The sequence below is a fragment of the Parasteatoda tepidariorum genome, chromosome 1, assembly GCF_043381705.1.
Source record: "Parasteatoda tepidariorum isolate YZ-2023 chromosome 1, CAS_Ptep_4.0, whole genome shotgun sequence".
In the NCBI taxonomy this organism is placed as follows: domain Eukaryota; kingdom Metazoa; phylum Arthropoda; class Arachnida; order Araneae; family Theridiidae; genus Parasteatoda; species Parasteatoda tepidariorum.
Genome location: NC_092204.1, coordinates 16,146,601 through 16,162,993, shown reverse-complemented (window position 1 = coordinate 16,162,993; position 16,393 = coordinate 16,146,601). Strand labels below are relative to the sequence as shown.

Here is a 16,393-nt window from a genome sequence, read left to right as displayed (position 1 = left end):
TGTAGGGTATACAGGGCATGGCACTTGACCGTAAAAAAACATCAGTGTAGGGTATACCGGGCAAATGTGTACCGGGCAGTGGCACTTAACCTTAAAAAAACATCAGTGTAGGGTATATCGCGCAAATGTATACCGGGCAGTGGCACTTAACCTTAAAAAACATCAGTGTAGGGTATACCTGGCAGTGGCACTTAACCTTAAAAAAACATCAGTGTAGGGTATACCGGGCAAATGTATACCGGGCAGTAACACTTAACCTTAAAAAAGCATCTGTGTAGGGTTAAAATATCGAATAAATGTAATTATATCCACGAATAAATTCATATAAAATCGAATGTAATAAATATTTCGGACATTCACCAAAGCATATCTGTGATTGTCGACATACACCGGTGAGGGTCCGAATGTACAAAAATGTAATGAAATATTCTAATAACGATCTTTCACCGACGTATTTGGTGTTTGTCAACATTCACCGGTGAAAGTCAACAACCACCGATTTCGGTCTTTCGCCGCAACTATAGTCGAAGGCATTAGAGGAGAGAGGTGCACGCCGAAAAAAAACAGCAATGTTTATTTTTAACCATTATTATGAAGAGATCGATCGCCCAAGGGACAGAAGTGCTTGAGTAGAGAAACTAGGAAAAATCTTGCAAACTGATACTGATGAACTTTTAAGGGAATTATTATATCTTACGACTCGTTCAAAAAAAATAGACCGAAGGATTTCTTCGGTTCTCTCGCCCGGTTAAAGTGAAATCTCAAAATGTTAACTCTAGCATACATTAATCAAAATTTGGAACTAAAATGCCTGATGTGAATAATAAATGTGAGAACGCTTTTCGTTTGGAATAATAAATTAAGGAGGAGAATTTAGATAAAGAAATAGCATAAAAAGAATTTGTTAAATATTTATATGTTACGTATCCAGTATGTGGGCAAAATTATGAAAGGGAAAAAAATAAATTAGAATTTGTAAGGATATTTTTCATTAAATATTTATCTCCATATTTATCTCCATACTCTCTCCATATTTATCTCCATAAATCTCCATAAATATGTATGATGTCATCTTAGCTTTCATACCTCTCTCTCACTCTTGCCTAAGCCCGACGCATAAAGTCGAGCAACTTTTTACCAATTCCGCACCCGGCTCGGTTTATACGAATTCCGGTTATACCCGGTTTATACGAATTCTGCACCCGGCTCACACCGACTACATTGCAGACATAAAATATCCTCAGTGGTAGATGGATGGTGGGTTAGAGTCTCCTTGCCGTCAGACTAACCGTGGAACGTTCTCGTAGTCTTCCTTTCCATGTAACGCAAATGCGGGTTAGCTCCATAAAAAAAAGTCCTCCACGAAGGCAAATTTCTCCCAATACTCGATTCAGGAGTAGCCTTGCCTATTGAATTAGGCTCAAATTGACAAGGCTACGGAGTTGAACATCAGTAGTCGTAAACCCATAAAATAGGGTCGGCTGTTCAACAAGGGTTATATTAAAAAAACCAACCTATTCTTGTATTTAGGGTGTGAATCTGAGTGGTGGTCAAAAGCAGAGGGTGAGCCTGGCCAGGGCAGTTTACCAAGATGCTGACATCTATCTTATGGATGATCCTTTGAGTGCGGTTGATTCTCATGTGGGAGCTCACATATTCCAGCATGTCATAGGACCAGAAGGAGTTCTCAAGAATAAGGTATACTTATTCTAAATTATTATAGTTATTCTACACAAAATAATGTAATCTTTTTTTCTTTATTTACGGATAAGATTAACTGTGAATTAAACTGTAAGTCAATGCTCGCCTGTTCAATATAATTGTGTTGTCCAATAAATCATGACAGCGATTATATTAAAAGAAGTATTTATCTTGATAAATAAATAATAAAATTGATCATATTCTATCTTTAGATATACATTGAACAATCGTCTACAATTAGTTTAAGACGAAATTTAATTACACAGTCGCACTAGATCTCTAACGTAAGAAAAAAATCCTCATACCTGCTAAATATCTGCAAAAAGATTAATAGTTTTCTTGTTTTTAACTTTGATGAATTTAAGTCAATGATGGTTCATAAAAATTTCGTTTATTTGTTTGAAATATTGAGGAGAGCTTTCAGAGATTTCTTATTATCGATGGAGGCATTTACCCCCCGTTCCCCCACCCACGACGCCCATGTTTTCAATCAATCTTTCGGCATATATGACTTAATTTTGACGTCTCGTTTATTTGGTGGATTTTAAAAATATCATACGGAAAAAAGCACCTCGAGTAATTAGATGACAACCGTGCTGTTGAACCAGAATCTATCTATATTGTATAAAACGCTAATACGTACGTATGTATCAATAAAACCGATGATATTTCTTTTCTCGCGTTGGCAACAGTTTTCATTTTTAATTGATAGACAAGAGCACGTAGTGAGCATCATATGGCTAATCTATCTATATATATATTTCTCTTACACGGCGATAATGTAACTCTAAATACACGTATCTACCAGTACTGAATCTTTCGTTAATGCAAACTGAATGAGCAGGTATGCTTAGGGCTTACGACGTCACAGTCACGCAGCGACAGTTGTTGCCAAGTTTAAAATTAAAAGAAATTTATCGATTATATTGCAGTTTATTAGCTTTTATCTGTACAAATATTTAAACAGTGTTAAAAAACATGCGATATTAGCTTAATTATTACAATTATAAAAAATTTAAAATTATTGATTTTCAATCATTTTAACGGCAAAAAGCTGAACCAAGTTATAAAAAATTATTTAGGCCAAAAACTCTTGCATGCCAAAAGCAGAAACAATGATAGAGAAGCGTAGGAATTCGTCATACTATTATTGACTCCAATGATGCTTTACTAATTTCGGAAGTGGGCACTACTGATATTTTGGTATTTGGTCTAGTTTCCATAGGTACCAGATATATCAATATAGGTATAAGATATTATATAGGTAGCGTTGATGACTATTAAATCTGCACCGATGCTGTTTAGCTTTAATATAGATACTGTAAAAGAGATTTTTTTGCAGCTCCGCGAAAGGGATAAGAAGCGCAGGAAGTTTGTTTAATTATTATGATTTTGCTTCGATCAACAATATCACTCCAAATCAAACGGAATACTTATCATTTTGATGAATGAACTTCTAAAAACGCATTTTGCTTTATCGGATAAAACGTGAAGGGTACAAAAATTATAAATTAAAGAAAAAAAATATTTTAGCCATTTTATTGAGTTGATGTATGTCTTTCAGTTTTCCTCTTAATTTAACTAAATAATACTAAAATATCAAAAATAATCCGTCAAGGTATTGAGTATAAAAAAATGAAAAAAAATTCCATTTTATTACTATTATTAAACTCATGTTTGTGAAAATTGCAACATCATTAAGGACTTACGCGAGTGAGCTGAAATTTTCAGGAAATGCAAAGTAGAGCATAATATGCAAATGATTAGAATTTCAAACCCGTAGCGCATGCGTATGCTGAGCGGCGACCACTGAACGGCGGATGGATCCGAATAAAATAGACGGCTGTAGCAAGGCGTTTATGGTTATCGGTGGTTATCTGCTAGTGGTAAACGTTAGCTCAGACGTTACTTATGCCTANAGTACTATTTCATATTGTTTTACAACACATGGTTTTAGCCCTCTTGTGGGAAAGACTTTAAAACAAAACTTACAACAGTTACTTTTCTCAACAACTGAAATTTAGAATAGCGTGATTAAGAAAAATATGTGAACTGTTTGCAATTTCAAACTAATATCGAAATGCACAGATTTAGAATTTTCTACAGTGAAAAGTTTTCGGAACTTCAGTGTTCAAAAAAGTATACAAAAGCTAGACGTTAAGAACGTATCCAATGAGCGAGCAAAGCGAGCATCGGATTGCGAAGCAATCCGAAATGAACTGCGAAAGCAGTTCTGGGGGTTGGCGAGCGCCAGCGAGCAGGGGGCGAAGCCTCCTAGTTTAATGTAATAGGATATTTCTTCAGATGAAATTAGGTGTTTTTTAAAAATTAATTATTATTTAAGAATTATTTTGAAGCTTACGGAAAGTAACTTTCACACCTCATACTGTTTAACAAAATGAATAGGACAGTTCTAAAATTGTTCTAAATTTCAATGATTATACTTATTGCATTGCTATACTATAAGTGTAATTATAGGGTACACCAAAAAAAAAATTTTTAAAAAGACGGACTAAAATATTGTATGGAATAGAAATTAACAACTTTTTTTTTTATAAGCATGCTTGTCTATTACTTTAATTTTGAAATATTTTATAATATCTGTCTCAGTTTATGGGTATTTTTTTTAACAATGCCAAACAAAATCCGTAGATTGCATGGAATGCATGATGTAATTCATGTCCCATAGATTACAGTGTATGGTCCATTTTAAAATCTACTTGGGCCTGCATTAAACCACACAAAAGTTTGGATTCAACGTGGGTTCTATCCTTTCCCTCAATGGGTGGTAACGATTTTTATTGTTTGTGGGGTTGCTAGCAAGTTTATGAGTATGTTAGCGGTGTAAGGGTGTAGTAATTGTAACTAAATTATAGACAAATTTAGTATTGATAATGCTTTAAAATTGATAAACGCGTGTTTTTTTAGTTTGGTCTGTCATAAACGTTTACTAGTTTGGTAAATTGAAATACATATCTATGACTCTCAAATTTTGTTCCACAATTATGACACATACATGTAGGACTGCTTCTAACTAGAGGAAAAATAAATAGTTACGAGGAGTTTATAATTAAGAAATGGAAGAGCTTATTTTACTTCTCACGAAAACCAGCTATAAATAAAATGGTTTTACTACCAATTTTTCTTATTTTCCGTCTTACTTTTCAGCCCTGTTGATACAGTCAGACCCCGCTATAGTGAATATCTCCGAACCGAGGAATAAGTTCATTATACAGTTGTAAAAAGTTGTTTATGTCTAGTATACAGTTGTATATGTTTAGTCCCTTTACAGCGAATTTCCGTTACAGTGAATTCCCTCCTATAACAAACTTTTTAATAGGAACACCAAACAACATTTAAAATACCCTCCTTAAAACAAATTTTTAAAAAGCTTATCTTTCCGATTTTCGCCATTTTCGGAAGTTGGTCATTTTAGATGTTGAGTCCCTCAATAGCACAGTTGGATTACAGTGAATTTCTTCCTATAACAAACTTTTTGATTGGTACACCAAATAACACTCCGCCCTTATTGGAATGTTTTAGATGCTTGTCTTTTTAATTTCCGTTATTTTTGAAGAAAGTGCAACCAACTCATTCTTCCATGTGCCTGTTCATGGTTCATTACTTCATTTTTAACTAATTGTCATCTTTTTTTAAACTTATCACATGGACTAAAAATTGTGCAACATTTATTCAAATATCTGCAGAAGGAAAATTTTATTCCACTTTAAATGAACTTCCAATTTCTTAGCTGTTCTCTATAAGAGCAAGAAATAACATTAGTTAACTAACAGTTCGGACAGGACATCTAATAACGTTCGCAACAATTGAGCGTTCATTATAGTGAGATTAAAATATGTTTCTTCTTACAGACCAGAATTTTGGCAACTCATGACCTTTCAACCCTTGAAGAGATGGACAAGATCTATCTAATGTCGGAAGGACGAATACTGGAGTCTGGCAGTTACAGTGAACTCATGGAGCAGAAGGGAGAATTCGCTCGCCTCATCGATGACCACAGGAGAAAACAAGATGAAGATGAATCTGATGAAGAAACGGATTATGAAACGGATGACAGGTAGCACCCGTGCCTCAATAATTGTCAGTAATTTGCATCAATTTTTACACACCTATGTATCTAACTACAATATTCGAATTCTCGTAGCTTCAATCAATAACTATCTAATGCTTATAACCTTCGTTGAAGAGTCGACCCAATTTTGAGTTCACCAATGCTAATTTTCAACTTCTATAATTTTGAACCCAATTCAGAAGGCAACGAACTTCTGGATCAAGCATTGGAAGAATTTTGTCTTCGTGGAGGGCTTTTAAATAAAACTAACCCGCATTTGCGTCATATGTAGTGGAAAACTACAAAAACCTCCGACGATAAGCCATAACAACTGTAGATATTGATTAGCACTGTGGTTCGTGTGAGAAATGTGCGCATCAATGAGCCATCGTTGGCGTTCGAACCCGGGTCTCTTCATTGAGAAGCGAATGCTCCATCCCCAACGCCCCCATGGATTTTATCTATTGTTTTTTAGATTTATTAAATTCTAAAATATGTAAGAAATGTTAAAACACTACAGCTTTAAAGGTCTCTACTTTCGCGTTTGGATTCAACATCCAAAAAATGCGAACTAAAGAGGGTACAAATTAGATATAGCCATTGATATTTAGCTTTCACAAATTATATTTTATTTAATTTTCACAATGTCTACTAAACAATGTCCTTCGAAACTTGTGAAATAAAAAGTTGGCGCCCAACTACAATCGGAAAATCGGGGTACTTAAATGTTCAGTATTATATAACCAATTTAATATTACAAAGTACTATTGTTTTAAATTTTTGAGAAAAAAATTCATCGGATTTCTTAAATGCTACCAAGTGCAATTTTCCTCAATCTATTTAAGCCCTTCCATATCGCTCTTATCAATAAAGTAAGTGCAGTTTCGCCCTCTAATACACAACGCGAATGGAACGGGGCCTCTTAATTATTTTGATTTGAATGTTTAGGTTTGCCTCATAAGTAAGGTGATCTCCAAAACAAGGAAAGAAGTTCAACCGTTTCCTCTTCTTATTACTGTTTTTCGAAGTTCTGTCCAAAAGGGAAATAAAAAAAGCCATAGTTTAAATGCCTTACACTTGAAGCAATGCGAGGATTTTAAACTGTATATAAAACCTTGCCGCGAAGAATTTTCCTGTCTTTAGAACAGACAAATAATTTAAATACTTTAAAAATTATTAAACTTTTTTTAAATAATCGCCAATTTGGCGACATTTTTTCACTTAAATGAAATTTAATAAACATTACTGACTTATTCTCAGTTTTGGCAAATTTTTATGAGCTCAGGTAATGCAGCATAGGAGTAAGTTTTTACATATTAGAAAATTAGATCACAAACGCTTTTCATTTTCACATAACTATGATTTTTCTCCTAATTGACGTCTTGCGCTATTTTCAAACTAAGCGTAGACAGCGCTGGTAGACAGAGCTAAACTTGACTTAACAGTAACGAGTAAGGCCCGGATTTTGATGACATTTGCATTTTTTTGCATTTTTGGACATTCTTTGTCCTTTAGAGCATTTTTTGAGATTTATAGGGCATTTTCTTTAAAATTTTGGGGCGTATTTTGCATTTTAAAGCATTTTTTAAATTTTTTGTTAAATTTTTCTAATTTTTATTATTTTTTATAATTTTTATTATTTTTTATAATTTTTATTATTTTTTATAATTTTTTATTATTACACTGGCTTCTAAACAATGAAGAAAATTTCTAGGATATTAACAGGTGAAGCAACATCTTTTCAAATTGAAGAAGAATTGTCAGTAAGTGTGACCGTCCTTTTCAAGTACGCACCAATAACATCAGTAGACGTTGAAAGAAGCTTCTCCTGGTGTAAAAATTTGCTTTCAGACAAGAGACGCTCGTTTACATTTCAAAATATTAAAAAAAAATTTAATAATCCACTGTAATTCTGATATTTAGTAATATTATGAGATGGAAGTTGTTATATTCATTTAAGTTTCTATACAAAATGAAAATGTTTTGGAGTCAATATATTTTCCTTTTTTTTGTTATTTTTGGATATAAAACATATTTGTCAAACTTTAATGAACGTAGAACAAGTATTGCATTGCTTTATATTTTTTGAAACGACTCATAATAATTTTAAAGAGTAAAACATTGTTTTAATTCAATATTTTTACTTCTATTTAAGTCATGTCATAAGACATTTTTAGCGCAATTTTCGCATTTTAAGGGAATTTTTTGCAGTTCATAAGGGCATTAATTGAGATTTTTTAGGTCATCAAAATCCGGGCTCTAGTAATGAGTAACAGTTGCAAACTTACAGCAGTTATAAAAATAGCATATTATTCGCAGAAAAGCATCATTGCATATTGCGACATAGCCTTCAAAAAACAGCCTTAACAAGCTCTGCTTTGCGTATGTTTGAGAAAGGTGAAATCTCTTCTCCTGCTTCAGAACCAGTTTTGTTTAAATTCAGAACTAAAAGTTAAAGTTACGTCTTGACTTTAAGCTCGGTTAACAGTTAATTTATCTACGCCACAAAATGAAAATTTGAGTAGTTATAAATTGTCGTGCCTGCGACATTTTTGAGCTGGAGTGTTCCAAAGTAACGAGCCAAAAAGATAAAAGCATTCTATTTCTTATGCTCGGATCCATGTTTATTTCCCAATCTCTAGACTAGGTGGCGATACCAGACTATTTATAACGAGATTATAAGTAGCTTATTTTTAGCTGGATATCCGAACTCATCAAACATGTAATTTGCCATTAACCTAAAAATTAAAAATGAATACATATATTGTAATGCTTAGTTTTATATGATTTTCTTGAATAAAGAAATAGGCACTTTTATGATCGTTTTCTTTCAATTTATACTACCATTAAGGAATTAAGTGACGGCTTTCTTCACCCCTTTTTTAAAGATATTGTGATGTGGATTAATTTTCTATAATTAAAAGTTTGTTAAAGTCGAAAAAAAGTTGTGGGAAAAATGAAATCAAAATTTCAAGATAGTGAGAAAAAAAGAACTCAAGCGATATATTTTTTTTATTAAATGCAGGATTTTTTTTTTTTTTTTTTTTTTGAATTTGGCTTTTTCTTCATATATAATCTTATGTAAAATAAATCATAGTCGTGCTGCTAATTCAGACTAGAATATGATCTTATTTCCTGGATAAATCTAAATATTTCGAAAATGTCTCGTTGGATATTTTTTCCACTAAATTCAATTGAAATGATAATTTAATGTTTTCAAGCATACAAACGGATCTAAATACTGTAAATTATGATTTTTATATTATTTTAAAAACCAAAATGAATTGTATATAAATATAGAGATTAAAAATAATGACAACATTTTTATTTATTTATTTTTTCATTAGTATTCCTACTCCGAGAGAACTAGATAATCAAAGAGTAGAACAGCTTAAGAATATGTCAACAGAAGAACTCAAAACTCAAATACAGATCAAAGGTCGAAGGTTTTCCACAACAATCTCCAAACATTTATCCGTCGAAGAAAAAGCAAAAAGAATAAAACACGGAGAACTTCTCCACAAAAAAGTTCGAATTATTGAGAAGGAAAAAATGGAAGCTGGAAGAGTAAGTAAATTTTCAAACACTTTGTAAATCAATGTTGATTCGGTATGTGGTATATACAAGCCGCAAAGTAAATAACACTTCACTGCGTAAAGTGTGGCTCAACTTTCGAAAATGGATAACTCTTCACAGTCTTAAAATTTTCAAATAAAAAGCTTACTTTAAAATAAAAGTTCTAAAAAAGCTAACGAACTCGATTGAATTATATTAAAAATATCTGGCACAATCAATCTTCAGCACGGAATATGACGGGTGAATGGTTGTTTTTGTAAAATTTAATAGAGTCTGTTACTTTAGCCTGGATTTAGTTATAAGAAATGCTTTTGGCTGTCAACGCTTGATTAAGCCTTGAGAACAAGTATTATTTACGACGAGGGTTGATTGAAACTTTAACAGTGACTACTCAACTGTTAAGACATCGTCTAATGGAACCGAATAATGTCGCTTCATCTTACCTTAGAACAAATGGATTATCGTTTACTAAAATCACGAAGAAAACATAGCATCGCGTTAGTTAGCATAACGTAGTGTTTTCGAAACAGAAACAATGGATAAAGATTGAATGCGCCAAAGATCGTACAACACAGCGATGTCAACAAGGTCTCTAGACGGCAAATCTGCATTTTCTTACAAGATGGTAGATAAAAGTCTTCAAAGGGTAAGTAAATTTAGGTACATGTGCACTGGTAAGATTATCCAAAAGTTGGTGAAGAAATGGAATGAGGTTCCTGTAAATAAATCCCGGAAACCGCAAACATACTTCCCAGGACTTTAGCAGCGATGTCAACTTGCTCCGGACAACAGATAAACATTTTCGAGTGGTGGTCTTTTTTTTCCTCTTCTTCTTTTTCATTTATAATTCTTGGTTTAGTAAATTCATTTTATTGGTTTTTTACTTCCAAATATTTCAAAGTATTACGTGATACGCCACTTTGTTACAATTAGGGCCCCGCTAAGCATTTTAAAAAGTTCGCAAAATTAACCGAAAACCTGCAAACTTTAGTTTGTAGTTAGTTCTCTTCCATTTTGTGAAATATTTTGTCGAAAACCGGAGCAGTTGACATCTCTGTTTTAGCTATTATGACTTGACTCTTAAAACGCGGAAACCACTTCTTTGTTCCAGAGATTCTTCAAGCTATAAACCGCTATATTTGAATTACGACAAAAAAGTCTACTAAGGATATCCTACAACTTCCATATCATTGGCGACAGATTGTCTACTACATTTAACTTTGCATTGAAAAACAATGAAGTTTCGTGGAGTGATCTTATTTTTTGTCACTTGTAAATAAATAGTTGTCTCTGTTTATCGTTCATTGTTGAACTAAGAATGTTGTACAGGAGAGAAAAAGTTTAAAAAAATTGAATAAGAAACTAATGCTTTGTACTCTTATATCACTGGTAACAAATTGTAAACAATTTGCAACAATGATGTAAGTTAACATTATAAATTTTTAACAGTTGTAAATAAATAACTGCCATTGTTCATTGACATTGTTAAATTAAGAATATTATACAGGAGAAAGCTGAAAAAATAAAAAACTATCACTTTGGACGACCAGTGTGGATATTTATTTTTTTCACAACATTAATTCAAAGAATTTTTTTATTAATTCTGTTTTTCTTCATAGTTACTACTATTCTTATCTATAAAATCTGTATTTGAATATATACCTCTTTCAATAAGATTATACACGATGATGTGGACTACTCTATGTATGAGCGACATTATATATCGTAAAATAAACCATCCTTAAAGGTTAGGTTTGTCACGAGTGTAATTAAGATTATACATGATAGATTGTGAGACGAAGATTATGTATCGATTGATTATGCGTGATATTGTGGAGCTCTAGGTATATGAGGGACATTACATATCGTATAATAAACAATGCTTAAAGGTTAGGATTGTCATGAGTGTAATTAAGATTATACATGATAGATTGTGAGAGGTAGATTATGTATCGATAGATTATGCATGATAATGTGGAGCACTCTATATATGAGGTACATTACATATCGTGAAATAAACCATCTTTAAAAGTTAGGTTTGTCATGAGTGTAATTAAGATTATACATGATAGATTGTGAGAGGTTGATTATGTATCGATAGATTATGCATGATAATGTGGAGCACTCTATATATTAGGTACATTACATATCGTAAAATAAACCATCCTTAAAGGTTAGGTTTGTCACGAGTGTAATTAAGATTATGCATGATATATTGTGAGACGTAGATTATGAATTGATTGATTATGCATGGTAATGTGGAGCTCTCTATATAAGAGGGACATTACATATCGTGAAATAAACCATCTTTAAAAGTTAGGTTTGTCATGAGTGTAATTAAGATTATACATGATAGATTGTGAGAGGTTGATTATGTATCGATAGAATATGCATGATAATGTGGAGCACTCTATATATGAGGTACATTACATATCGTAAAATAAACCATCCTTAAAGGTTAGGTTTGTCACGAGTGTAATTAAGATTATGCATGATATATTGTGAGACGTAGATTATGAATTGATTGATTATGCATGGTAATGTGGAGCTCTCTACATAAGAGGGACATTACATATTGTGAAATAAACCATCTTTAAAAGTTAGGTTTGTCATGAGTGTAATTAAGATTATACATGATAGATTGTGAGAGGTAGATTATGTATCGATAGATTATGCATGATAATGTGGAGCACTCTACATAAGAGGGACATTACATATCGTGAAATAAACCATCTTTAAAAGTTAGGTTTGTCATGAGTGTAATTAAGATTATACATGATAGATTGTGAGAGGTTGATTGTGTATCGATAGATTATGCATGATAATGTGGAGCTCTCTATATATGAGTGACATTACATATCGTACAGTAAATAATGCTTAAAGGTTTGGTTTGGCGCTAGAGTAATGTAAACAGCATCATTTTGAAATTTTGGTTTCTTTTGCATACTAAGCTCTTTCACCTTTACAACCCAATGATTGTATATCCGATATTCATTAAAAAAAAAACATAAGAATCCGACATATTTTCTAGGTGAGAGCAAGTGTCTTCTGGATCTACTTTCGATTCGCAACTGTATCTCTTACTGTTCTATTCCTCATAGGATTTTCTGCTTACAAATCGTTCGAAGTGAGTTCATTGCATAAAATTCAATCGTCTCGTTTCTTTCTAAACTAAATAATTCAAACTAATTTTCTCTGCATTTTGTTTTATAAGATTGGATCAAATGTTTGGTTGAGTGTGTGGAGCAGTGATCCTCCATTACCCGATGGATCCCAAAACGTTCCTCTTCGAAATATGAGAATGGGCATCTATGGTCTTCTGGGTTTGGGACAAGGTAAGTAAAACGCATTTTTTTTTTTTAGATCTTGCCAGTTTGCATGATGGTGATTAAAATTTTTATTTAAAAAAATTTTAGTTTATAGCAGACAATATGCTGAAACATTAATTTGGACCAAATTTTTTATAATTCCAAATTCGAGACATTTAGTTTGCGAACTAAAAATGATTTGAACAATATACTAACTAGTCTGTGTACTAACTTAACAATAAAGTGTCAGCTAATTACAGCTTTTATTGGAGAAACAACGAGTATTTTTGAAGCAAATAAACATTTTAGAAATAATGAAGTTTAATTTTTGGTCAATACAACATTTCGTTTTGATCGAGGAACTGCCTTTTTAAAAAAGTGATGAAAAATTTGAGCTAAACTGTTCTGTTTTTAGTTTTAAAAATTTAGAAGAAAAAAAACTTGCCCTCAAATGATTTCAGATTGATATATAGATATAAATATTGTGATATTAATACATTGTACTATGTATTAATTACTATGCTATGATATGATACTAAGTAGATATTAATACATTTTGATGGACAAGAACGTCTTAATTTTGCTAATAAATGTCAAGAAAAGTAAATGCTAAGACTAAAGGTCTGGTTTCTTAGGACAGGACGCCGTCAGCTGGAAATCAGCGCTAACCTCTGATTGGTCCATTTGTGAGTTTGATAGTATACGTCATCGAACGCTCATCTTGAACTACAATTGCCGTCCAACTCAACTGCAGTTGGATTACAACGTGACGTTAACCACAGAAGCAATGGCGGACTACATCCAACAGCACATTAAAATCAGAAAAGATTTTGACTTTGACATTAAACATAGCTTCTTCATTAAGCATAGCACTCTTCATTTAGCTCAGCTATAATGTGTTTTTTCTTGGACAAAGTCATTATTTGTTCTCTAAAACACTGGTCGACAATCACAAAATCAATACAAATTTAAAATAAATATTTGTTTACGTTATTAACGCATGCGTAATGAGAGTTAATGTCTGCGTTGGACCGACTGCTCACGCTGAGCTAACAAAAAAGTATTTTTTTGGCGTCAACTTTCCGCTGACGCCCAGATAAGGCGCTAGTTCTAAGAAACCAGGCCTTGAGCTAACAAACCAGTATTTTGTTGGCGTCAGCGCGACGTTGACGTCCCGCTGACGCCCAGATAAGGCGCTTGTCCTAAGAAACCAGACCTTAAGATAACTAAGTTTCTACTCTTATTTACTTATTTATTTATTGAAAAAATTATTTGTTCTCAATCTGAGAACATATGAGCTATATAGTCCTAAATGTATCCTGCTAACACAAGCAGCAATAGAAAAACGGTGCTCGAAAAAAAAAAACAATTGGGTACTTGCACTTCAAGAAGACCACAGATAGCCACACATGTGACCTATGAAGTCGTTGCCAGCTGATTGCTTATAAGCAAAATGACGTGTTAAAGTAAAACTAACTCATCTGTACCTGAGAAAAAAATTACCTAAAGGCCTGGTTTCTTAGGACAGGACGCTGTCAGCTAGAAATCAGCGCTAACCTCTGATTGGTCCATTTGTGAGTTTGATAGTATACGTCATCGAACGCTCATCTTGAACTACAATTGCTGTCCAACTCAACTGCAGTTGGATTACAACGTGACGTTAACCACAGAAGCAATGGCGGACAACATCCAACAGCACATTGAAATCTGCCAAGATTTTGATTTTGACATTAAACATACCTTCTTCATTAAACATAGCACTCTTCATTTCGTTCAGCTATAATGTGTTTTTTCTTGGACAAAGTCATTATTTGTTCTCTAAAACACTGGTCGACAATAACAAAATCAATACAAATTCAAAATAAATATTTGTTTACGTTATTAACGCAAGTGCAATGAGAGATAATGTCTGCGTTGGACCGACTGCTTACGCTGAGCTAACAAAAAAGTATTTTTTTGGAGTCAGCTCTACATCAACTTTCCGCTGACGCCCAGATAAGGCGCTAGTTCTAAGAAACCAGGCGTTGACGTCCCGTTGACGCCCAGATAAGGCGCCTGTCCTAAGAAACCAGACCTTAAGGTATGCAGATTGTGAGATTCAAAAAGTAGAAATAAATGCGAAGTAATTTTATATGTTGACTTATAACATTTCAAATACGGAACGGTTTTTATCGCTGTTTATTAAGTTTGCTTTACTTTTGAAAATTTCACTATGAGTGTTAAGATTTATATCTGACTGCATGTGATCTCTCCCTCCTTCTCGTTGCTTTTGATTGAAATATACTCGAGTGCGAACGTATAAAATTGGTCTTTATCAGCACGTCAAATTTCAACTCTGTAGTGTCATTTCAGCAGACAATCTGGACTAACAAGTAGATAATGGATTAACCAACGTATTTTTCTTTTTTTTTTTTAACTACTGCAAGTTTAACAGTTAATAATTATTTTTTCCATTCCGTCGAACTCATTGTATATTTGTGCTCATAATTTCAAGTTTCTAAATCTCATAGATGAGCAACGAAGCAAAATCTAAAGTAAAGCAAGAAAAATCGAAAAAAATTAGCATAAAAATTTCCAGAACTTTGGAACAAATTAGGATTTTGAAAAAGAAAAATAAAAACTCTTAGTTGTGTTCATAAACAAATGTGACCCTTTCAGCAAGTTGCTTTCCTGTTGTATTTTTCCTAACAAGTTTAATAATTCTCGAACAAACTATAAAATGTTAATTTTTTTATTTCATCGTAATTCCTGTACACTTTTTTGCACTACCTCGCAATTTCAAGTTCTTAAGTCTTATAGTATTTCTGTGCCACAAAACAAAATGTTTTGCACTCAAAATAGAGGCAGTGGCTCTTACGAATTTTTTCCATGTAGAATCGTTGTAATTTTTTAACCCTTTTGGTTTAGAATGATTCAATTGTTGAATTGTTTTGGAACATTTTAATTTACAATGATCCACACGTTGATTCCCTCTATTTTCAGCCTTATGTACTCTATCAGCTACTTTCATTCTCGCCGTGGCTTCCACTAGAGCTTCGATTCGTTTTCACAGAACAATGTTATGGAGCATCCTAAGGTCGCCCATGTCATTTTTTGACACGACGCCTATTGGGAGGATACTAAACAGGTTAGAGTTGACTTCTTATTAAGCTTCCTATTATGGTTTATATGTTGTTTATAACTAATTAAGGTGTTAGAATCGGAGGATGGGGTTGGAGAATTATGATATGTAAATACAGTTGCGCTATCCATTCGGATTGGTTATTAAAAATATTTATAAACTGTTACAAGATAATTTTCAAAGATGACCAAACTTGTTGCCATAGGCGGCAAGTAAATATATAAATACTGTCATGCAAACAAAGGGACAACCATTTATTTTGGTTTTTGTTCTTGGTATGTTCGCTATGTTCCTTATTAAACTATATTAATATAATCCAAGAGTACAAGCACACTGGTTGCTTACATACTGTTTGCTCAATATTATCCAGTCAGAAAGTGTTTTAAAAAATTTATTGATTTGGTAATGGGGACTAATAATAATTTGTTGAACATTAATTCGAAATCAAAAATTACAAAAAATCTACGGATTAGTTTTCTTTTCTCTTTTTTGGCTTATTGCTTGCTTTTCTGATTACCAAAAAAGAGCAAACTCTTGCTTATTTTTATGTTCGTTGTAAAGCGTTATACTTAACTCGATGTGAAAAAAAAATTTTAATGCTTATATATATATATA

General features: G+C 32.8%; 1 protein-coding gene across 1 annotated transcript in view; it reads left to right on the top strand.

Moving 5' to 3' along the window:
* The window catches only part of LOC107440407 (multidrug resistance-associated protein 1), a gene marked incomplete in the record, with an annotated part of 110,572 nt that overhangs the window by 51,440 nt on the left and 42,739 nt on the right, over nt 1-16,393 (top strand). Inside the window, 6 exon segments of the mRNA XM_071177240.1 lie at nt 1,531-1,698; nt 5,574-5,779; nt 9,121-9,340; nt 12,381-12,476; nt 12,564-12,684; nt 15,640-15,784. Of these exon segments, the coding sequence (XP_071033341.1) occupies nt 1,531-1,698; nt 5,574-5,779; nt 9,121-9,340; nt 12,381-12,476; nt 12,564-12,684; nt 15,640-15,784 (956 nt within the window).